General features: G+C 32.9%; 1 protein-coding gene across 1 annotated transcript in view; it reads right to left on the reverse strand.

Moving 5' to 3' along the window:
- Positions 1 to 26,768, reverse strand: part of LOC117235051 — a 77,916-nt gene that overhangs the window by 16,167 nt on the left and 34,981 nt on the right. Inside the window, exons 2-4 of the mRNA XM_033496715.1 lie at positions 17,315 to 17,444; positions 8,324 to 8,466; positions 1,709 to 1,850 (exon numbers count right to left, since the gene is read on the reverse strand). Coding sequence (XP_033352606.1) covers positions 1,709 to 1,850; positions 8,324 to 8,466; positions 17,315 to 17,444 — 415 coding nt within the window. The remainder of the gene's footprint in view (positions 1 to 1,708; positions 1,851 to 8,323; positions 8,467 to 17,314; positions 17,445 to 26,768) is intronic.

Consider the following 26,768-nt stretch of genomic DNA (forward strand, 5'->3'; position numbering starts at 1 on the left):
CCTTCACGGCGCAAGGGACAGACTAAATAGAATTTTCGATCAGACGCTTGCCTGACTTAGCTCGGGAGTAAAATTTTAATTAAATTTTTTACGTACAGGAGTATTCATGTTTCCGAGGTTATACATGATGCTCGTCGTGTTGATAGCGTAGTATCGACTATGCTCTAAGTTGTGCTTCGTAATTCGCAACAGAAATACGAGAATGAAAAGCACGCGTCCGTTCATTTCCTGATCCGTAAAAACGTGAAAACGACGAATAATGTTTGTAAATTAATGCTCATTTCATTGCATTTTTCAAACATAAAAAGTCAAATATTCTACGATATCAAAGACAAACAGAATAATACAATCACGTTTATACGTGAAATGACAATAAACTGCGATTTCATTTTAAAACATTTCTTTTTATATCATCCCTGTTTACTATACATAACTTTAAAAGGCAAAGTAAAATATTGTAAAAATCGTGACAATTATCCGACGCAATCGTCACGGTATTATTAAAAGGAAAAACATATTATATAATTTTGTATAGTCTTTTTGACGGCAACGGTAGATTCAGTCGGATACGTAGATTCAATAGATTCACGCAAAAGCGTAACGGATACAGTCGAAACATTGACAAAAGTCAAGGCTGGTCCGTAATTTTATTCCAACGGTTACATATGTACATATGGAAATACATTAATACCAGATACGATGTGCATAAAACTACTGCAACGCTGCTTACGCGATAGAAATCATTTTTCGTTTTATTTATCGGTAAATCATGCAATTCTTAGATCAATATAATTTCTATTTGCCCTAATCTTTTTTAACTGCGTGTAATTCAAATACTCGTAAACAGTATCGTCTTGCGCATTGTACGGCTTTCAATACCCAACACATATGTAAAAAAGAAAACACCGTTAAATTGAATTCTAAAAGAAGTATTCTAAAAGAAGTATTCTAAAAAAGGTATTCTAATAGAGGTATTCTAAAAGAGGTATTCTGACACGTAGATGAGGTCATAATATTGATATGTTTTTAAGGCCAAGAATACTTATAATACCTAATGAAACCCGAAAGAGAAAAAAAGATAAAGACGTAAGTTTGTGCGTCAACAGAAATCCCAATGGAGATTATGAAAGTGTTACATGATACGTTACGCTATTTTGGACACGTGTCACAAAAAAATTTCGAGCTTTGCACAAACACCATTTTTAGTTTGTTTTTATCCAGTCTCGAATGAAATTTTATATATTTTATGCATTAAATCACCGAGGTTATACTATTTTCATATTTACTACTATATTTACTATTTATATTATTCATATTTTTTAATTTATGTTCTTTCTTTTCAGACTCGTTAAAATTCCTTCATTTGTTATCATTATTTTATTCTATATCATTTTACTACTGTATCTTTTTTCCATCATAGAAGTGCAGTTCAAATCGTTTTTCTATGACGTGTCTTTATAACAACCGTGAGTCCTTAAACCTATACATTTTTAAAAACGAAGTGGTCTTTTAGGTGAAAGTCTTCGTCCACTAACTCCATCTCATTTCGTATCTCGAGTGAAATTAAATTAAATCGTTTATATACACTTTACACGAGATTCTTCGCGTCTTGTATTTTAAATGTATCCGCGTAGGGAGATGTTAACTTGTGAACTATCCGCTTAACAGGTTAAAGGGTACCTCTTGAGAGATTATAATTTTCGCTTACCAGCACAAAGGCTTGAGGGGTTCATTCGGGTTCGCAATTTGATTTCCGCTTTCGATATCCTGAGTGATTCTTTGGTACTTCTTGTAACAGGCCTCGTATTTCGGTTGCACCTTTTGCATGCATGGTGCATGTCGTAGGAATTCTGAAACAAGGAAACAAGAAAAACAGTCGAATTAATTTGCTGTTCCGTGAACTCGAAAATTCATAAATGTCGATGTCGTAGCATGCAATCAGAGTATTGTTAATAGAGTACATTTTTGCAAAATTGTACGTCTCTAATTTATTTATGATTGACGACTCAGCTTTCTCACGCATATTCAACTATCGTTCTAATTTAATTTTCATCGCTAGCGCTTTGTAGAACGATAGTTCCTTAATCAAACTATTTTAAAACGACAATGTTAGTCCAAACACGAATTTCTCTTTTACCATGCTTCTCAAAATAATCTCATTTATTCGCTACTTAGCGCCTTGCTACATATCCAATATGTATGAAGGTCCAAACAAAAATATAATATTTAAACACGAGACACGGAGAAGATAAGAATACAGATTTTTCCAAAAATGATAAAATAAAGTTATTTAATTTAGATTAATTTTGGAAATAGTTCCATCACAGACGAGTTAGTCGATGGTTTCACGAAGATCTAAAATTAATAATCGTTATCAACCAAAATCAGAACGAATATTTACATCGCCAAAAATTGATATTAGAAAAACAATCGAGATTCGATAATAATCGTTCGAACGCAAACTGCGGTGGATATATCCAAACACATACATACGCAAGAATGATTACAACCATATAGATATATACATATATATAATGAAGTCTCTTTATCTTCAATGTTGCTTCGGCAAACAACCATCGTTCATACATCGACATGTTATTAATTTTCCAGCGGCACGTTGTATATTTCCGTCAGTTTCCCGCGGTACATCGAGCGAAAACTTGAATAAACATAATAACATTAATTACAGGACCAGCATCGCAGGTAAATCGAACGAACGGTCCACCATTTCTGAAGTCGATTATCAATATTGACGTACAGGGAAACGTGGAAAACTGCGTACATATTTCTCGTGTCGTCGCATCGATTTTGGTCAGTTTTCCTTTTTTCGTCTCTTTCGATAGCCAATTTACCTCTTAAGTTGCTAATGCTAACTATACACATGCATTATCGAGCATTAATTACGTTTAGATTGATTATGATTAATTTTCTGGTATTGAAATTTTCATAGTAACGAAATCTGATTATTACAATTGCGTAATATCTGTACCTGTATTTTTATGATTAGCGTACATCATCCTAACGTATACATAATGTACACGTGTAGAATATTCATTCCTGTTTTGTAAATATTTTGTCCCACAGAGCAATAATATTAATTTAGAAATCAAAATAATACGTGTTATTATGAAAGTCTATATATAATGGTTCATTATTGTACGCGAGTTATGAAAACAAAATATTGATGGAACGAGATATAAAAATAGCCGCTGTAAGTACGGTAAATGTTGATATGCAGTGAACAAGATAATATACTTATTTGTATATTTTTATAATAATTTATAAAACGGATTTAATAATATACTTATTTCTACTGAATATCTAATAATTCATTCTAATCCATCCTTTTATAATATTCATCACGTTCGTATGTACAGGCTAGAATCTCTTCACATAAATTATGAATAGTTTAGAAATTCTTATGCATTTATAAGAAAGTTGAAGAAAAAAGATGCGCGTGATATACAAAAATATATAAAATATTCAACAAGTATGCATGACGCTCGTTGCAGTACATTTCATAGGTAAAACAGCGCTCTATACGCGTTCTATACGTTCTATATCTAGCTTCCGCTTTTCGTTATTTTTATAGAAAATACGAATCTGTACAAATATCCGAAATTTAATCGTGAGAATCTACGATAACAGTTGAAAAATTTGTAAAATTTCAAAAATGTCGAAAATAACGATTACGTCGTGAAAAATGATTTTCTCCAGTGTGGAGGACGGGGTTTCTAATGGCGGGGGTTTAAAATTTGAAATGATGCGAAACACGTGATAAGTAAGTACAGGGATGGTATCTAATTACGTCAAGCGATGAGGACAGCTCGAACACGGTACTGTCGAATAAACTCGATCGTTCGACGTCGATAATCGGGCTCGTTACGAGTCGCGTACCGTGGTATTGCTCTTAACGAGGCGCTAATCGCGTAACCGATTTCGAGATAGCACTATAGACCGACCAGCCACACGGGGCCAACGCAGCTCAATGACCACTCGACTCAATAACGCGTTCCATGCCCCGGGGACTGGAATAGTGTTTAGCGTGTTTCAATTCGTGTATCGTCCGCGAACAACAGCGGCCAGTGAATCCGTTTCCTTTGCTTTTGCTTGGAGAATGGAGCCACGTGTGTATATACGTTACCAAATAGTCGATTGCAGGCTAATGGTCGAAACCTAGTTTGACGTTTCGACACACAAGAGAGATAATCTAAATCTTGATAACAAGAAAAAAAAATTTTTTTTTTTTACATACATGCACATAGGTTGTTTAACCTGTTCACCGGATCATACAGAATTTGGCAGAAAGTTCTGTAATTATGGAATTGAAAAGTAAGAAAGGCAAATTGATTTTCTGTAATTCTTGGAAGTCTTGGTTTGTTGCAAATGGAAATATAATAAACATTATTTTTAAGAGAGATGAAAAATAATATTAGTACCTGTATGTAAAAGTATATAGTTCTATGTCGATCTACGTATTTCTAATAACTTATTGTCGCAAAATTTCTATAAAAAATTATGAATTAGATATATTGACTATCCCAGTAGTTTTGCTGTTAAATGAATATACCATATATATTTATATATATAAACTTTGTGACATTCAATTAATGAACACATGGTGAATTGCTCTTTTATGATTTAATAAAATTTTAGTTGATTTTGAAAATATCGATAAGTTGATATCAAAAGAGACACAGCATGAATCGTGAAATAAGTGAATAATATTCTGTGCTTCTCGCTGAAAATGAATATTAATGTGAAGGTATTATATATTATACAAAATATTAGCATTGCGGTGGTAATACCTATTCGATTCATTTCAGCGTAAGAAATGAAATTTATACGAATTTATACTATGTTCCGCCCTTATCTCAGATTCCAAGTCTGTCTTCTGAACCGGATAAAAAGTTACTCTGTGTACATAGTTAAAAAGCTAATTAACTTAGTCCTCTAAATCCTTCGTATAATATGCGGTCTCAAGCAATAAGAACTGACTTTATGAATTTAATACAGTAGGAGAAATCTTGCGTTCATTAATTTCTTTTCTTCTTTCTTTCTCAGTCTGTATACAGAATGATTCACAAAAAGATCTCAAAACATATAAGAACTACGTAACATAGCTAAGAAATGTAAGAAAGAAGGTTCCAATTACTTTAGAAGTAAAATTTAACGCTTTGCATTAAGTATTAAAAAAGACGTATTAATATAACTACAAATAGTTTAAACAAGCCAATATTTTAATAGGATTTATCCAGAGCTTTTAAGAACTTTATTGACTCTAAGTAACGTTAAAAGCGAAAATCTATTCTTCCATCGAAAGTCGTCAAAAATTTGTTTCTATCAAGTTCATCGAGTTTTATCAAATCTAATCAATTTTATAGAGCGAATCTAGTTAAGAAAGAACACGTAGTAAAATTCAATGGATCACAATGTAGATTGTATCTGCACGTTATCGTTGTAATCCTGAATGAAACAACAGAAAACACATCTATATGTGCAAACAGTAAAAGAACTAATGTTCTTTTTTTTTCCGAAAATAATATATCAAATAAATCGTATAAAAGAAAACGACATAAATTCAGTGCTTTGGCCGGGGACGTAACTTTTTATTTGCACAGTTCTAATACCGAAAACGGATAGATATCGAGTGCTCAATATCACGAAGTTCTGTATCGAGCAGAGTTCTGTGTTAAAAATAAATGTTGGAAATATCATGCTTGGAAACTCCAATTTAAATTCCATATAAATAATTGCACTAACTAGAATAGTTAATATGGTAGGATCAATCATACTTTAGCAAAATTCTATCTCACTGTATTAATATTACTAATATTACAAAATGCATAAAGAAAACCGCTACCAGACAAAAATTCTATGAAACGTGTCACTATAATAAATAGTGATCGTTATAATAATATGAAAATATTTATACAACTTTCTACGAATTAACGTTGCAGAGCAACGTAAAAAAATGAAACAAAAGGGAAAGAAAGAAAAAATAATTTGACCAACGGGAGGAAACATAACACGATACATTTATAGACGTAAATATTACTTTTAATAAATTATAATATTCAACATTTAATGAAACATTGTACGCTCAGAACTCGATTTGTTTATAAGAAAAAGAATTATAGTTAATTACTCTGTGTTAGATGGAATTGAAAACTAACACCTCTTTTTAAATAGATTACTTGATTCCTACGTAATGGAACAATTAGAAAATGTCTAGTAAAAATAATCAACTTTTCATTTAATAAAAGAATGGAATAACGTCATTATCAAAATCTTCGAACACAACTGATAAACAAATAGTCTCAAACTACCTACATATTTTTGCAAATATCCCAATGCGGACGAATATATGAGCATAATTGAACAGATATGTAGATTCCAATAACAAAAATGTATTATTCTTTGATAGCAAGAGCTCTTCACGAGGTTGAAACTGGGAAAATGCCGCCAGAAAGCAATATATCATAAAAAATGAAACTTATGCAAAATTGACGAAGCATAGAACGATCAACATTATAATTTGCGATAATATTATGTAAATTGGAATCTTGAAGCCTCACGAAAGACGCATTCTGCGATGATTATCACAGGATGCATTTCACGACAAAACTATGGAACCGAGTAGAATATGTGCGAGCATTTCGAATCTATTGGCTATTGGAGTCAATAATGTATTCGGTACTCTGGAGATTACCCGAATATCGACAGCATGCTCGATCGTGGCATCCAAAAACGATTGGTAATATCTTCTAGTATGACAAACGCAATGTAAAATCCATCAGATATTACGTGTACCTACTTATATACACGGAGAAATTAATAATATATTATAGATTGATGAAAAAATTGTAGGAGGGAATTAAATGACCAAAGAGTTGTATGAAGTGAGAGAAGCTACGTACGTAGGAAAATGCAATTTTTTTTTAGCATAAATAATTTTTATCATAAATAAAATCATAACATTCGGTGATTTAAACGTATTATAGATGCCCTGTTTGAGAATGTTGTAAAATTTATATGTATGTCATTTCATAGAAAAATTGATTAAGAAACTTAGCTATTAACTAAAAATAGTTACTCTTTTGGCAAGCTGATTCATGTTCAAGGGTAAATTACAAGCTATTGGAACCAAATGTTGCTATGATATATATAAATAAAAAGCAGTGTTAATGGAACCAGGAATGAAAATAGATCAAAATGGAAGACAAAAATGTGCTACATGGTGCAAGAAATTATAAGAACTATATACAATCTAAAAACAAGTAAATAAATAGTATAATAATGGTATAAGAATATGGTAAAACTATTAAACTTATACGTGCTAACTTATAATGATGCTCTACTATTAGCTTCAGTTTCAAATTTCGACTAATAGTTCAAAGATGTTTCGGGTAAGAGAAATTGCTCTTCGGAAAGAGATCAACAGATTAAAAAAAGTAGATCAATTGTAAGATACTCGTTTTAATAATTGTGTATTCAAATCGACTCGAGATATTTCCACATATCGATGTACCAATCAAATATATTTTCAGAATTAAGATCTTAGGTTGCTACAAAATTCTTAATTCGACAACGACCCATTTCTATTATAAGAACAACATCGAATCAAGGAATGGCAAACACAGAAAAAGAATAGATTTTATACTTTATCTTTTTAGATTAGACTAGATTTTATCTTTAGAATTTATCATTTTCTGTAGACTTTCCTCCAAAAGACTCGAGTATGAAAGGAAAAAAAATTTTAATTAATTATGTAGCTATGAATAGATATTGTTGACAACTGGTAATATTGGTTAATTCTTTCAATGAAATGCTATTATCCAGAATTACAGAAGTATCAATTATAAATATAATAATCCAACCAATTAAAAGAATATCCATCATAATATTTTAATTCGGTAAGTATTAACGATAATAATATGGTCCTCTATTACGATATTCAATTTCAACTAACATAGCGTCTACAAAAAGTTTTGTTATTCGATTCTACATCTTATTTTCAAGTTTAGTAATAATAATAATAATAATAATAATAGTAGTAGCAAATTTTTCTAGCCATATAAAAATGTCAGCAAATGGTACAAACTTTACTTCAATTTAATTAATTTATCAATAATTAATTAATTAATTAATATATCCTATAATATCATACATGAATTACAAGAGAATAGCAATGTACTGTATTAACAGTACACTGTACCAAATATCAGGTTATCAGGTTCAATTCACTCTTCGAGACCAACCAGACAAGAACCACCTTATAATTACATTAGGGTAATAGCAACAACGTAGTTATTCAACTTACCGTCCTGATAAGGGCCATCTTGACACAGCTCCATGACCACCTTGTTGGTGCCTGCGTACAATGAATTGAAGTGTTCCCTTTGTTTCTCCTGCAGACAATCCAACGTGTACGTCTGGATGCACTTCATGCCAGCCTCGAAATCTCTGCAAGAAATAAGAAAGAAACTTTGATGATGCGACCATAAAAGTATAATGGTAATAAGGATCTGGAGAAGAAGTAGTACTTTCGATAGGATTTAACGTAATGTCGGACGAAAATGTACCAGCGAATTCGTTTCAACGAACTCCGTAATAAGAGCAATAGAAATTATTTTGTGCACTGACGTCGGCAACGACAACGTTGAATACGTAAGAATATTTTGAGTCGACGAAAGCAATTTTGGTAATTATCTCGGTGAAAGAATGTCTCGTGGAAAGTTTCGTCCACGACTTTCGGAGTTGTGACGATAACTAATTATAGTGAAGTACATAGTTAAGAATTTTTTCCAACTTGCTATTTGGCCAATCGTGATACAAGAGCCAATTTGGAGAAATTCAGGAATTTGTGAAGAGATAAAAGTAGGTTAATAAGGCCATATTATATTCTATTAGGCTTATAGCGATTATATTGATAGTTTTTAATTTCGATTTCTTAAGAGGATTAATAGTTCAACGAAATATCGCGAAGATCAATTTCTCTCACGTTATGAAAAGAACTAAAACTGAATGCTAGATAATTTGAATATTATTAGATATAACCGAACATCGTAAATAAAAGATGAATATGAAGATATTCGAGAAAAACGTCTAGTTCTGAGTTGATATATTAAAAAATTAATTAAGTTACACAAAATGAACAATCAATTAAGTTGATTTCAAAAAAGAAAGAAAGAAAAACAAGTTTCTTGTTCTACAAAATACTGTAACTTACTATTAGACAGCTATCTATCTAACAGCCTTGTTTTTATCTTTTTTAACCACATTCGCAATAATAAATCTTGTCGATTTTCTTCAAGCCCCTTTAAATAACACGATATTTTGAAAAAATTGAACACGATTAAGTTAATTATGTTTCAGAACTCGCTTTTCATAAATTCATAACGCGACGAGAGAACAAAACTTATTTAATAAGAATAAATTTAATAAGATAGAGGGAGACTTGAAGAGGAGTAACGCAGGGTTTCTAAGAGGATTTTCTTAATACGAAAAGTACTTTTTCCTATTCTTAATTAAGGGAAGATCCTGGAGGAGGAGCGGAAAGGCTCTTTAATAACGATCAACACTATCAGCCTTAGTTCTCATCGAAATAGAATGTTGTATACCAACTAGCTGTGAACTATAAACTGCATGTTTCTGTTTCGTCAAAACGATTTCGACTGTAGATTAAACGAAACTACACGTTTTTCTAATTATTTGGATAATAAAGTAATTACAAATAAAATAAATTAAAAAAATTAAAAAGAGAAATATGAACTTGTAACTTTATTTCTTTAATTAAAGAAAAATTAAAGCCTTGTAAATATTTAACGAAATATAGTTGCTGATGAAAGTATTTGAACACTTGCCATCACTTGTATATCTATATAGTACGTATTATATAAAATATTTAGAAAATCTCGTCATCACTGAAATACGGTCAGTGCGATTATATTGGTAAAGTTTGAAACCATATGAGAAAATATCTCATAAGAGTTACAAAGATATTTACTGCAAATATTGATTTATTGCAGTAGAAAATTAATACACCGCGTGAATAGTTATCTGAACGATATAGAAAGTGTCAAAAATTGTCGCACTGCGGATTGAGATTTAGTAATATAATAGATAATTGACTATAGTTACTACTTAAGCCACTTAAGACTACTAAGATTTTTAAATGTTTCGTATAACGCACACAACATATTCTTAAAAATTGTTTAGAAGTGTTCGACTACTTCGGTAAGGAATTGCAACAAATTAAGCAATGTTCAAACCTTTAAACATTTGTAAATAATAAGAAAGGAATCGATAATAAGAAAATATTTCAATAATCGTGAGAAATAATTGGAAACGATCTACTCGAGGATCGAGTTTCTCCGCAACGTGACAATTCCATTACCATCGATACCAGAAGCAATGAAAGAAGAACAAAAGGGAACGGGGGAAAAGGAGGAAGAATTCCAATAACGGAAATCGGGACGTCTTTACTCGCCAGCGGAGTAATTATCTTGCTGTTGCTTATTGGAGTGATCTCGACAGTTTCCCTTTTTATTTCCTTTAACCTTACTCGACACTCGTCGAATATCACCCTCCGGCTTCATCGGGGCGGTGCATTTAAATTTCAGATTTCAATTTCAATTTCAATTTCACGAATCGGAGGAAATGGAAGAAAGCGTGGACGGACAACGTGTACACGAATCGATACTTGCAAAATTTAAGATTATCGTTCAGATTACCACCCGCTAGCAAAAGAACAGATTGAGCATCCAAAAGATTAATATCTAACCTCAGACGCCTTTCTAACTGTTCACATGAAATAGCAGCAGTGTTGTTTACAAAATTTCCATTTTAATTTTTATTTTTGTCTCTTAAGAATTATTTTATTATTAACACATTTCTCGTCTTTCGTAGAAGAGCGATTTTAAAATTCAATATGTTGTCAAGTAATTTAAATAAACTACTAAACTACTAAATATTGGTCATGCAGACTGATATTAATGAAATTAACACAGCAATTATCATCTATTTTCCAAAGGATCGTGTTTTCAAACGTATAAGGTTATACACAATTTTTTATATTTTTGCATAAAATATCGAGATACTTCATTTTAATCACCAAGTAACAAGAAAGTCAGGAAATAGTTATATTAGGAAAGCGCTATATTACCATGTAGTTCTCGTTTAAATTACGCAGACGTCTATAAAATATTCTTTTGCGCAACAGGTTTGATAATGAAATAAATAAAGCTGTATATATAAATTTTATAAATTACAAGTTAACTGTGCGTCCTATTAGTTATACAATGTTTATATCCTATAACTTATAACTTGTCAATTCATTAATTGCTAAATTATTACACAAACATGGTTATTGCCTATACGATATTTATTAATGTGATAAGTGTCACATATTTTTAAAGGAATAACATGAATGACAAATAATATGTATGAAGAAGTATTGAAATGTGAAATTTTGATTGAAAATGTAAACATTTTTAATTAACATTAACCTTACAATGGTTTATTTTCAAGATCGCTTTACTTCTATGTAGAATTTATCTTCTGTCAGAGCAGTTATTTCGTAAAAATTGTTAATAAACGTGAAAAGCTGCGAAACAAATTATTGATCATACATGTAGGTATTTTGCAAAAAATTTACTGGTGATTTTTTTGCATTTTTTCAAACCACGTAGTTGCTCTTTCTCTTACGTGTAATTAAAAATATTTTTCTAGAAAATTGCTTCCGATTTTCTAAATACAAGCAAAATAAAAAACATCTCCCAACGAAAAGGAAAACGAACAGTAATTAAAAAGAACGTAAAAGGATACAAAGTTTGTCCTATATATTGTAAGACAGAAATTAAATTAAAATTTTAAACTGTGCATCTCTTCGTTTCGTAATTATATTAAATCCCACTGTGAGAAATATTTCAACGTTCTCAATATGTATACCGAAATGCGTTCGGCTTGTAAATGACATCTTTTGAAAAATAAAAATAAAAATAAAAATAAAATGCCTGGATGAAAATTAATCAGTCGGTTTTCATTTCGATCAAAATGACAGTGATTGTTGAATTTCGCGTACACGTGCCGGTAATTTCGCGGTGGCGTGAGCAAGACGAATTTAGATGATTCCCCGCAGCTCGAGTTACGATTGAAATTTGAAATTTTAATGCGGAAACCGGGCCACTACACTTGAACTGACTGTTATCCGTGCGGCTGCTCGTAAACTGGTTACGTGAATCCAGCACGCGAAATAATTCATTGCAATTGATCCGATAACAATGAACTGAAAGGCATGCAACATCGTGACTAGATGATTTACCGTGCAGTGTTATGTCATCATTGCCAATTAAAAATGTACAAAAATCGACGTTTTCGCTGAATATACACAGCCTTCTGAAAGTGTTCGTACACTTGTAAGCGCCTCCTGTGTGTGTGTATATATATATACCCGTATTATGTATGTTATACGAAATTTCGTATTTCGAAACTCCATTAGCACCGTAATGAAACACGAATATCGTGATTACGTTGATCGAATTTGAAACTGATCTGAAAATCTATACAGAAATTACAAGATATTTAATATAAGTATGTATAGTATGTATTTCACAGAGATCACAAAAATATTTCAACAATCAACTGTCCACTACATCAACAAGCCTCGATTATTTTGTAGGAACACATTTAACATTTATTATGTTTATAGCGACTATTTACACTGTATATCGATATTTCACTAAATAAATGTTTGCAATAATGCCTTGCAATTTCTATATACATTTTCAAATTGGTTTCAAACTTGAGCAATATAATTATCAGAATACTAGTAACACACACGCGCACACAATATAGACAAATACGTACAAAATCTGAACCAACTTTGAATGGAGCTAACGCCACTAAAATCTCACGTAATCCGCGTTACTCAAATCCAACCTCAGCCTCATTGATTATTTCCCAGAAATCTGAGAACATCATCCTCTAATCTCGTTCCTACGGAAAGAAATCGCGGCATAATTTCCTAAATTTATGATTTTGGGAAAATGGCGCGGCGCTACTTGGAAACTCACGCGCGCTCGTACGTTCGGCCGTTTTATGTACACGTGCGCGCGTTATCGTTCCGCCGGCTGATTTGGTTCGGTTACCGAAAATTCACCCCGATATTTCTCCTATCGACGTGAACGCGATTTATCCGAGCAAAAACCTGCTCGATTTGCTCTCTGAATCTCGTTTTCGCTGCCTTAGCATCAGTTATAAACGCTGGATGCCACGCGTTCGATAGCACGCTCAACTGATCCTATTCAGCAAGGACATTCCGACTGTTATCGGACGGTTTCGTACAAACTCGAACGAACAAATGACGATATTTCTATTTTCTATCATTTACCGGAATATTTATAATGAATTGGTTCATAGGTCAAAGTGGTTGTATATCTTCGCTTTTACATTCGCTTTGACATTTTTGTAATTTTAATGTCAAAGCACTTAATTAGCGCTTATCTTTATCTATAAATTGTCAAACGGCTCATTGTTTCAGTATGTATTTTTGTTTAATTTCGAAAAAGGTTTCGGGTACACAATGGATATTGTTTACGTTAATCCTTAATTCCTTTTACATTGCATTCTATGCATGATAATCGAAATTCAACTGTACAAAATATGATAAAATAGAAGATCTGATAAAAATACCAGGTGCACTTTTATATATTGTATGTATCTACATGTCCAGCATATATTATATAAAATGGAACATTTGAAAAGATAAATCGTATTTATATACTAATAATCCAACTTATAATATTCTATTATAGTATTTGAAAGCATTATATCCCAAATAAAAGCTATTGCACGTTTCAAGGTTCGTTAAACAAACTTTTCTATTATATTTCACAATCGTAAGATTGAAGAGGTAAGTTGCGAAGAAAGGAACCATGAATTTCCTTCCATTTCTTTTCCAATGAATAAATATACGCTAAAGAGTTCAATGTCTGTCGCATATGTGTTCGGAAAAAAATATGCTTCTTTGGGAAAGTTCTAAAGTACGAAGAAGAAGTGACTCTCTCATTCTCGAGACTTACGGTTTCCCACTAACTTGTTAGCTATTCTTTTAAGGAGTGAGTCACGTAACTGAAACACACCCCTTTACCTCCTTTTTTGGTCAAATGCCGCAAAAAGTAACAGCAGCAAGGCCGAATGGTTTAACGAGCTCTAACCTTTTGTGCCTCTACTTACTCCGCATATGCAACGGGAGCTGCACCTGCAGCTTCTAACGAACGAAACCGTATAATTTTTATCCCTGCAAATCAACTGCCCTCTTTACTCCGGGAAAAAGAATTCGCAACGACTATAAATCTTGTATGGCTTCTTTTTACGTATAAAAGATTCCCCGCAGTATGGTCAGGAATACGTATTGCATTTCGTGCGAATTAATTGTTTAGAGTAACGTTCAATTTATAAGCGTAACGCCTTATTTATAAATGCAAGAAAAGTTCCACGGAAAATTAAATTTCGTAGAATTATCTAATGTTCTTTTAACCTTTTCAGTTTAAAGCTAAAAAAAATATATTAAATTATATGATATGATAATTAGATTTTATTTGAAAAAAAAAAAGAAAATTATAATAATAATTCTTAAATTTTATATGAGCAGAAAATTACATAAAAATGACTTGAAATCAATCATAACACGTCTTCCTCGTGTTCAAAACTTTTAAAGCGTTCTAATTTCGATCTCATGGTTCACGAAGCGTTCAAAAAGTAGTTGAATATTGTAATTTATTTGTTTAATATCCACACGTACGTACGTAATCGGCTGCTGTTTTAAATGCTTCGAATTTCGACGCTACGTTATTGGAGAAGCAATTTGTAAGTATCTTGCGACAGAGGAAATAGAATGCCTATCGCCAAACGCGGTTGATCGATCCCAGAAGGAATTTACGCCATCAGACTAACAACTGACTTCAAGTGATATCAGCTTTTTGATAAAATCGCTCGAACGAAAAGGGAATTGTCCGTAAACCATTATTCGAACTAGCAGAAAAATTTCTCGACTTTAATTCTTATAGAAACTATTCGATTATTCTGAGAGATAGAGAAGAGACTTGAGCATTTACCATAAAAAGCTTCCATGTGTTGTACATTACATTAAACATTGTACGTGTTGTATAAGAACAGTTTGACATTTTATTAGCATTGTAACGATTGTCATTATTATTTTGATACAATATAAAACCAATCTGAACATGTATTATACAATATATATACAAGTTACAATTTATTGTATTGATTTATTGTATTGAGGAGTGGTATTTATATGACATATGTATGTGTATATTTATACTAAATATCTTGCAGCTTCTGTATATAATATTTACAGATATGGTTCAAAGTTTAATGATACAGTAATTTGCAATTTTTTAACGTTTTAATGTAATACATTGTAGTATTTATGAATGGATTAATATAATGTATTTAAATAAGGTTCTTGCAAATATTCGAATACTTTCGTGACTTACTGTATATCTTATTTTTGTATTACTTATTACCACAGAATTTATAATTTTTACATCATTAAATAATAAAGTTTATGAACTATACCAAAGAAAAAATATAGTAAACATTGGGAAGCTGTTCCCACGCTGTTTTCTTTTTTATCCATATATATTTCGAAACGACACGAGTAAATTGTACAAATTAAAAGAGAAATCGTTGCAACGACCATTTGTGTTGGTGGGATTAAAAATCGATCGGCTGATCTTGATTTTTGAAAAAAATACCTCCGGGCGTTACTACGCTGTTATTGAATTTATATCAAAGTATTTAACGCGGTGTATCTGTCGTTGAATGTTTTCCAATTAAACGACGACTGAAAATAAAAAAAATAAATACTTATTCACATCGAAATATCGTAAACTCTGTTTACTTTTCCCCGTAAAAATTAAACGTTAAATGCGGGCAACAGTTCAGGTACTTTCCTCTGTATGAAATTCGATATTTTTAAATAAAATTGAATTTATGAAAATCCTATGTCTGTGATCCTAGTATACCGTTTCTGATTACTTTTCACGTAACGTTGAAAGTTCGATCCATAATGTAGTCTTTAAAAAAACGATCATATCTTTATTTTCACCAACAAGCCAAACAAGCGTTATCATCGAACATAAATTTCATATTTCTGATATAACAAAAGACGGTTAGTGTCTGAAATTTATCAAATAGCTTAAATCTCAAGTATCTTTAATGCTTCAAATTAATTCAACAAAGTCACCTCGCGAAACTGAGAAATAAAAATTAATCCGGCAAAGGGTTGATAACCAAACTTCTCAAAAATTAACTAGAAACTCTTAAGAGGCTATTTAAAACTCGGAAGAAATCTCGAGTAGCCTGTCCTTCAAACTTTCAAGCAAATTAGCGGACTAGCTTATTAGAATTCTTTTTCAATGTTCGAAACTCGTTCCTCGAGTTTCTCGATCGTGAAAATAGACAACACGATCGACGAATTCGGATAAGCAGGCGTTCGGAAAATTTAAGTTGCATTAAACTTGCCTCGATTGGACTAATTATTAGCGCGATTGGACTCCCAAGTGGTTTTTCTTTCTTCGTGAGAATTCGAACGACACTTGGCTAAGTAAGAACTATTCCAGAACAGAGCGTTAAAACTTAAAGTGAACTTTTTTAAGGTGTTGAATAAAAAAAAAAATTGGCGGAAAAGTAATCGAGGAAGAGGAATTTATGGCAAACATAAACGAGAAGGTGTAAACTGACTGAAATATTCAGCCAACGTATACATTGATCTACGTAAAGTATCGATATTATGCGTCCATATTTTTAATTTCAACGGGAAACTTTTATTCCTTTTCGTATTATAATTTATTAATAGGTAAGTAATGTAATAAATCTGCTTCTCCAATTAATATCTTAGCTTCGTGTTTCTGAAACTTGATAGATTAAAAACAAAACTTCAAATCTTTATCGTTCAATTTGTATCAAACAATATTACACTGATATGTTCGAAACTCGAATGATATTTGGAATTTAAAAAACTAGATGATAAATTTTTTTTATCTGTTCAATATATGTGTCGAATAAAAGAAATGTTGAAACATCATGTTATGAAAAAAGAATCGATAGAAAAAACAGAAGAAGTTCTACTATAAAAATGAAAGTTACGAAAGCTTGCTTGAAAAGAATTGCTCAACTCTAACAGAATATGAAAATTACAAATAAGAAGTTCGTAAAAAAAAAAAAGAAGAACCATCGAAACGAACCTACAATCTAATCTACGGAAGAATCTAATCCAAAAACTTACGGGCATAGCTGCTGAAGTTCCTCCTTTTTCACGGCGAAACTCAAATCGTTCCTGTTGATTCTCTCGAGTGGTCTTCCGCACTTCACCAACCTTTCGTGTCCGCACTCTTCGCCCCGACAACTGCCAAGCACTGAAACGGAAACAACGATAATGTAGAACGAAGAAAGATACGAAAAACTTCAGTGGCCTAACGATAAATTAAGATATTTCCACGAGTGAACAATTAAGAACGGAGAACGATCTGGCTGTCGTTTTAAAATATTGTAAGACGAATTTATGCCTCGGATGGTGTTCCATTTTGTGATTTATCGGCTGCCACGCGAACAGAAAAGTGGTACGTTTATTCGCTACATTAACCTTCGTTTAACCTTCTCGCAACTACGCTCGCCAATTGTGTCATTGTACTAAATGCGAACGTAAACACATCAGGAAATTACTTAAAGATATTTAATATTCTTATGACGATATTATTAAAGTATCAATGAAATATCGTAGGTATCTATGCAATAAAAAGTCCTTAAGTAAGTTACTGATAAGGGTTAATTAATGTCGAATCTAAGAGCTAAATAAAAAAACTTACTTTAGGCGAACTCTACTCAAAAGAGATTTAATTTGTCGTATTTCAACAGAATTTTGAAATACGTTAAGTACAGAAATTGGACAAATAATGACGAAACGGTAAACCAATATTATACCAGTAACTAAAAGACAGAATTGTAAATTTGTATTTTTTATACACTCTCTTTTTTAATCAATGTATATCATGTTTCAAGAATAATAGCTCAAGGTTTCGTATTAACTGTTAATTAACCAAGTTAATATATAAAAATAAGATTTATAGTAATTAGTTTTTAGAAAATATACGAAAATAATTAGAAATTCTTCTAGAAAGAAAGAAGACAATATACAATAAATAAAATAGTAAATTTCTTATGTTATAAATTTGCGATAGATTAAAGTTTATAGGTCCACGGTGCTATTTTGCTTTCAATATACCTATTAAAAAAGCAATTCAAAAAAATCAAAATCTCCAACGGCAAAGTCTCTTATTCCTTCGTACAATTCTGACAAAGACTTGCTGTGAAACTTTAACAATTGCTTCCAGTTCTATCCAATTTATTGGTCGAAAATTTAGTGGGCCTAATATCACGAATGCACACAGTTTACAACTTCAGTTTTGTTTCACGATGATTTAATTGAACATTGTTAACAGCGAATTAATTTCAGATTTCTTTCTATCAGGATAAACGAAGTACGCGATTTTTCGTTTTGTTCGCAAGTATAAATACAATAGCAGTGAGAAGAACGTTCGTTTTATTAGAAACCTGATAATTTGTAAACTAACTTTTTCTGCGTTGAACTTCTGTGTTTATATCAAATCGTGAACAAGTTTATAATGAGAAACGAGTTAATAAAAATAAACGAAGGATGGTAAAACGGGATAAAGTCTCGGCGAATAGCCTTCGGACGATTTCCGTTTGGTCTCGAGCGCGTCACTTCCGGCTAATCTTCCCTCGCCGTTTACCTTGCAGCTTATAGTTATTCTTCGAAAAACATGGTTGCAGAAGAAAAGTTGGTCTTCACGTCGCTCAAACTCTCGACACAAGTTATACGCGTTGCCTTTGATCGGGTCGAATACGTGCCGCGATTGTTAAGAGAGAGAAATTCATTTTTCACCTAAAACTCGCTCAACACGTGAAACATTAATAACGATGGAAGCGTGTGCTTCTAGTTTCGCTACGAAATAAAACGTAAGCAAATACTATCGTGCTTCAGTTTGTCGATCGTTTCAGCTTTAACCAATTAGTTTAGAAACGGACAATAATGGTACAGATTCGAGTAAACTGTCTCACTCGATAAAGAAAAATTTGTAATGCAAAAGAGAACAACAGACATGAGCTGATGTTTTAATTATTTCTGACAAAACGTTTTTCTTGTGATTATGTAAAATGTAAACCAGTTTCTTGTAAGCAAATAATACAATAACGTATGTACAGCACAAAAACTATATAATACTTATAATCGCATCTGAACAAGACGTACACGGAAATTGAAAACCTTTTGTTACGTAATCTTTAGAGTTTATCAGATGAAATACGGTGCAAGACGGATAGAACCTATTTACTTTTCTAACTACATGTATATTATACAAAGTATATAAATATATATAAATAAAGAAGAAGAAGTTCAATGGAATTATTATGTTAGTATCTTAGTATCTTCTTATGTAGTAATCTTATCTTGCAAATGAAGCTGTCGAATATCTTATATAAGCTTAGAAGTACTCGTGAACTTACGAATAATTAAATAACTTTGTTTCGTGATATAACATAAATCCATAATTCCAATTGCATCGATAAAACCAAAATTAGTATGGTATTGATTGAAATCGCTGTATTCGTCAACTCGATGTGAGATATTATATTTTCGTCAAAATTCTAGCAAATCCAGAATCCTTCATCCCCACGTTAGATATCAATTACCAATCTGTATGTCAACTAAATGACACGGCAGTTCAACGTATTGGATAAAACGTGAAACACGATGTCACGTCACAAACTGGGACGATAAATATAGCCACGTTAGCCCGTACATCGAGTCGTCGACTAACGGCACTGCTATGGATATACTACTGCGCGTCCGAGCAATGCTAGGTTGATCCACTTGAGCCTTGGCTCGTCTTTTTGCAAGGATTAAAGCGGATTACGCGTGGCCGACACGGCCGCCAGGGTAACGAGAATTTAGCTAACATTGCGCAGACTGCACCCGTGCACACCTGCCCGAATGCTTACATGCGTGTAACATACTCGTGAGAGCATGTAACGCGTCTGACGAGAGGTCCTCTAACACTGTAACTTATCAGTGGTATATCGTATGCTTAGGAAATCATTCGTATCGAAGTGAAATGAATTTCATGTTAGTAAATACGAGAAGGTACGAAATATTTCTTATTGCTAATTTAGAAAATAATTTCAAAGTTACGTTTGATTAATATTATTGTTATTTAAAGTGATAAGTTTATTATGTGTAGGCAAGTAAAGTTATCAAGTCTTTCTTGTTGTTAGATAAAATAATATTTTTGGCGGTTTCTATCGTTTTATTTTTTTTAACTTTGTTATTCCTTTCAGATGCGTGACGTGACCTGAAATGGATGTTATATCTCAATAGATATTATTAAAATGGAGATAGTTTTTAATAATTTGCCTTTGACGTTCAATATGATTTTAATACCTTTTGTGCGTCGCACGTTTTTTTATGAATAAAGTAGTCTGAGAAAAGAGGATGTCCGAAGAGACACAGACGTGAAAAAAATGTCAAGAGAACAGCAGTGTCAACTATTTCAAGTTTCGACTTTTATTTTCTTTTGAAGTATCGCGACGTTTTATGATTTTCGACTGCTTTTTGATGATTATATATGCGTATAGTGGATAATTTTGAACGTAGTTGATGATGTTAATGTTGATGTTAATTTGTACAGTAACGTGTACTTATACGTTTGCAACTAAATTTGAAATTGTTATTCACGAGATAATTTGTAGTTGGATAGATTTTAGCGGAACATTCAGTGGGCCGCTTTATGGCAATTAAATAACATTCCGTTTGTAGGATATGACCCATTTAATAGAAATGCGCTAGCGATGTGAACGGTGCTCCTCATTTCCCAGTAACATAAGAAAGTAATTAGAAATTAAAATTTTTTTTGCTTTTATTTATAACTGAAAGATCAAGGACTATTTAAGATATTCTTTCTACAAATTTTATGATTAATTTGAAGTCATAGTAAAACCAATTTATGACAAAGCTCAAGGCTCAAACCTCAAACTGTTTGTTTTACGGAAAAGTATAATCAAATATTTTCCCCGTGAAAAATATGAAAATAATTAGGAAGTAAAAACACGACCGAGTTTCTGTTCGTTTACCAATTTGAATTGCGAAGCTACGAAAAAGGGATGTCGGAACAAAACCAACCAAAACTGAAAATCAGCTGTAAAATTTGGCCTGATTCTGTTCGAGCTTGATGTTGTGATTCAAAACATGTTTTTAAAAGGGAGGGAATGCAACGCAAAAGAGAAAAGGAAATTGTGAAAAAACACGAGAAAGAGACGTATCGCCTGTTTCCAGCAGCTAAACAAAAGACCATTAAATCCGAATCAACTTCTTAATTTGAACGAATGGTTTTTGCCCGCTGGTTGGTTCACGAACTACCCGATGATAATAACCACGCTCGTTCGTCATCATTAGGCACACCGGAAATGCGTTTCCTGTGTTTCGTATCTAGGACCACTGAATTTTTCCCTTGATGCCCCAGTTACAAACAGTTAGGGAAACGTTTACCAGCCCATCTTCGATCAACGATCAAAGATTGATGATTTTGATGTAGGAGGAATTCTGAACGTTCGTCACGAACTTTTATAATTATATTTGTTTTGATTGTGCAGAGAAGAATTTTACAAATCTTACCCATTTCGTGAAGAGCGGTTAAAAAAAATTCTATTAATATTCAGAAAACTGTGTTAAAAATAAATACAAAATATTTTTGTTAACATCAATTAAGAATTAAGATCTATGTCACCTAAGCTGAGATACAAAGATCAGAGGATAAATAAAACAGTACTTTTCAAAAATCTTACCAACAAAAGTAGCCAAAGTAGCGTATGAAATAATTACAGCGGCAAAAACAAATTCTCATTATAAATTTAATCAAATGTACGTTTCGATATAACTCGAATGCAAAGTGTAATTAAAAAAATACACTATACTCATAAAACAAGTATACACAAAAATTCCAACCTTACGGATTATGAAATTACGTTTGCGCGTAAATTAAAGAGTGACACAGTCCCGAGAAACATCGCTCGCAGCTCCAACAGAAAAAAAGGAATTACGCTCGCGAGAGCATGTCACCGACCAACAGATTCAACATAATTTCCGGCGGGGAGCGTAGTTCATCGCGGCGGGCAACCGTTTGTTGCAGTTATTTGCCGTTTCGTGTTCGCAACAAAAACCGGTCTGGTGGCAAACTTCCATTTGTGGCGCAGAACAATAAGAACAGCGGAGGCCAACGCAGAAGCCTGGAAGAGCTGAACATTTTCGAGAAGCGGAGAAAAACTATGTCCACACAGGAAGAAATACAATCCCGTGGAAAGTAAATTCCGTTTTACCGTATCCGGCTGATATTCGACAAGTTTCTCGAACGGGTCCTTGGGAAAATGTGCGCGCGTGTACGTGTAATCGAGGTATAATTTTCGATCAGCGCAGAAACGAAGCCGAATTTGAATGTAAATTTCGTGTCGTCCCTATTTTCCGCGAGATTGACTGTTATCAAATAACGCGCGGTATATCATCGTGGAAAACAGAGCACGACGTCGAACACCATGGTTCAATAGGGAGAATGTATCGAGCTCCATCGTTCTGTCTATGCGAATTTCTGCGCAATTTCCCTGCTCAGCCTGACTTCGTGATTTTTCATCGGCTCCATTCTACCCTTGATCCGGCTCGTTGCTCTCGCAGCGAGACAATAGGATACCATAGTATGGTATTCATAAAATGTGTCAAGATTTCATGGTATATTGTAACCTACGTAATGAATTCTAAAGTCTTTTGAACGTTTATTCTTATTTTTATTTTTTTATTCTTTTTATTTATTTAGATTTATTTTCGAACAACGCGTTCCGTTGATTAAGTTCTGCATTTCATTTTCCACGCTTTTGAATGAAAGATAGTAGTTCGGTTTTCAATGTCAAGGTAAAGTCACGCGAGAAGTTATTATCGATATTTCTGTGGCGGGCAGAGGTTTCGTGACTTCCAGGAGGAACACGAACTGATGTTTATGCATGCGCGGCTTACACGTGCGATCTGTATACGCGCGGAACGAAAAATGTCACTGTGCCCTGAAGCAAAGCCACTCTTCTATCTCTGTCAACATTGTAAATACACCCCCAAATCAAGATAAGAGAAAAGTCGAATATCAAACATCTAATATCGACGTCGTCGACAATCCGATAAGCTGATCGCGAAGTGCGATCAAATAAACGCGATCAGCGTAGTTGGATGAAACTAGCGAATAAATTTTTTTTTATTTTCAACTACAAAAAAACCTGCGTGTGCATTACCTATCCAGTAAATTCATTTGAATTCGACTGATAGAAATAGTTTAGAAGAAATCTGTCTATATAGATATTCTATTACTAGCTCTGGTAAGTAGGAAGAGCGAGAAGATTAAATTAGCTAAAATAGTTTATACAAAACTCTGATCTTATTTGTCTGCGCTGATAAACAAATAGGGCAGATGAGAGACAAACTTGTTAGGAAATGTACCATGAAGACTTTGTTCGTTGTGCAGAGCGCAAAAGAGAAAATTACAGATATAGAAAGAACAAATAACAAAAAAATATCATCCATTGAGAAAAACAAGGACTTTTTATTCCTGCAAACTTGCAACGTTCTTCAGCTGACTATGCTTTAATTTAGCTTCTTCATAATTGTTATTAATCAAATAGTAAAAAAGGAAGAAGAAGAACGTAGGACAGTATGAATCGTTTTTATCATCTGAAACACTGTTGTTTGAAGTAATAACATTGAGAGCAGAATTTCAATGGAACGTTGGAACCTCGTGTTGCAAATTTACAGATTTCACGGTTAAATATACGACAAATATAATTGTTATTTATACTTTCGAATTTCGAATATCGATGAACGCACAATAGTTTAGAATATTCAATATATCATATAACTTGCTACTGTTTAACTCTTTTCGCGCCATCTTCATTACGTGGCAATTTCGAGCGGTGCTCGTGTCAATTAAGAGAAGATTCGGCATAAAAAAGTTAGCAGAAAAGCGGTCGTCCGCTCATTTATTCGCATCGTCCGGAATACAGTTAACTGCCCCTAATGGATTCCTCGATTGTGTTCGTTTAAGTACTTTCAACCGTTCTTCATCAAGCGCGGCCAACGAAAATCATGCATTTTCGCGCTCAAGAATTTCCTCTCTTGCTCCTTTGACAAGGAAATCAGTTAACCATGCGATTGATTATTCAAACCGGGTGTCGTCGATGTTCTTCAATACATTTGTTCATAATTACACAGCCCGCAATTTGCTCGACGTTAGAATTTGGCCGACGTTCGGGGAGAATTCTAGGTTCGCCAGTTTAATAGAAATCGATATTCTGTATATCGAATTAAACGACGTCGATTCGACCAGTGACCAACGAATAGTTTCGGCGACAGTTCGAAGGCGTATCACCCGATGGGACAGTTGACAAATTTCATTAGAAATACCGATCGTTTTAAATTTGAAAATCCACGCGAAACGGTGGTAAAACGTTAATTCGTTGGGAATAGCAGACGGAAAACTGTGCCGATTAATCGACAATCGCTTAACCAATTTGAATGGTTAAACGGTTAACCATATGACATCGGCCTCCTATCATCGCGTGGCAAACGAGATTACACGCGCAAGCACTTACCAACGAGTATCGATTGAATCGGCCGCGCGACAAATTTCGGATACAATTTGAATTCAACCACGTAATCTGTTCAGCAGAGTGATTGGTGTACATTCGATGCGAGTTTGTTTGAGTAACTGCCTATGAACAATAACAGAGATATTAGACAAACTAAGAGACAAAACAGACAGAAACTCTATGTACGTCTGTGTGTATTATTGAGGTTCTGAAATCTAAATCGAATAACCGTCCGTATTCGACTATTTTCATAGCAGATTCGAAGATTATCAGTTGGAAAATAAAGCTATAATTTAGACAACGGCTTCTTGTTTCGATCGTTTCCTCCATTATATGTATATAATCACAGTTTATAATTTACATTTTTAAAGAAATCATCAAAAATTCGAATAACAAATATTATATATATTTAAACTTTTATTTTTCTAAATAACGTATAAAATAAAATTATAGCGTAATTAAGAGCATACATAAAGTGTATAATTTAGATTTCAGAATAAAAAAAAAAATATTTAAAATTAAAATGGCCAATCTCAAGTTTTTGTCTCGCGTTCACACTCACGAAGCGATGTATCATTAATTTCAAATTGCGTTTACCACACGGAAACCTTACTAAATGATATATTGGACAATGAAAGCATCGACCAACGTGTCACTTGAATTATTTTCTCACTTTTCACATTGTTCATAGAGGCGAGTATACATTATCGAGCATTTTTTCTCCAATTTATCGTATTTCAATTCCTATCGCATTTACGGTCGACGGATCACAAGCAAAATAAACGATTTCGATATTTTTTCACCGTGCACAAAGGTCGTATCGCATTTTCAACATGGAATAACGAGTTACCGATTACACTGACACCCGCGTGATACGTATACATCCGAGTGGCCAATGTAAATTCGAAAGACAGATCGAGCACGATCAGCAGGAATACTTTCCTCGTCAACCGTATGATTTCGATCGGCTTAATTCGAATTCGCAAACTGCACACGAGTTACACTCTCGATTTTACAACGTATTCACGTAGCGTTATAATGTATCGAACTTCATGCACGTTATGATAATACAAATGAAATGGTATATGGCTTTACGTATTGTAGAGTTTGAATGTAATTGAGGAAGTTTTAACAGTCAGATAATAAATAATTGTTATATTTTTTTGATTCTGTATTATGAATCATAACTAACAGTGCTTACGAGCGATTATTTTTGCATTGGAGAGGTAAGATTGGGTCATAAATATTTATTATAAAGTAGGTACTCTTATAAGAGCAACTTCATGAATAAATAATATCGAAATAATTATTCGATAAAATCAAAATGAATAGCTATTAACAAGTTAATATGTGCTATTACAATGCATCATTCTCAAGTCAATGTTAAGAACAATTTCTAGTACAGACATATCGTTTAGTAAAAAATAAAATATTATAAAGTACAATGGTTGATAAAACTTTAACAAAATACTATAAGTGTCCGTATGAACTATTAAAAAATCGAGTAATATTAATATTTAATATTTAATAAACAGTAATATTTAAAAAAACCGTTTCTAGACTCAAAAATTTGATATATTTTTCTGAACAACGATAGCAACGCAATTACGTAATAAACATAATAATGTGAAAAAGAAATTTATACATTTTCAGAAGTATTCTACCCTACATTCTCTTAATAAAACGTAGATAACATCCTACTCTCCTTTCATTCCCAAGTCCTCAAAATCACAGTATTCGAAATCTCTCTGACGACGATCACCAGAAACTCATCGAATGACTCTCCAAATGAATCCATTCAAACGTAGTACATCAAACACCGCGAAACTCAAACTAAAACCTCAAAAGTAGCTTCGCATACGTGATAGAGACCATCGAGATCAGACAGACGAGTAACGAAAGGCAGTTACATAACGAAACGTAAACACTGCCGTTCAAATGTAAACGAAGAAACTGACACTCTTCTGTTTTAAAAATATTGTCCACGTGGA

The sequence above is a fragment of the Bombus vosnesenskii genome, unplaced genomic scaffold (assembly GCF_011952255.1).
Source record: "Bombus vosnesenskii isolate JDL3184/JDL3185 unplaced genomic scaffold, Bvos_JDL3184-5_v1.1 scf7180000013314, whole genome shotgun sequence".
In the NCBI taxonomy this organism is placed as follows: domain Eukaryota; kingdom Metazoa; phylum Arthropoda; class Insecta; order Hymenoptera; family Apidae; genus Bombus; species Bombus vosnesenskii.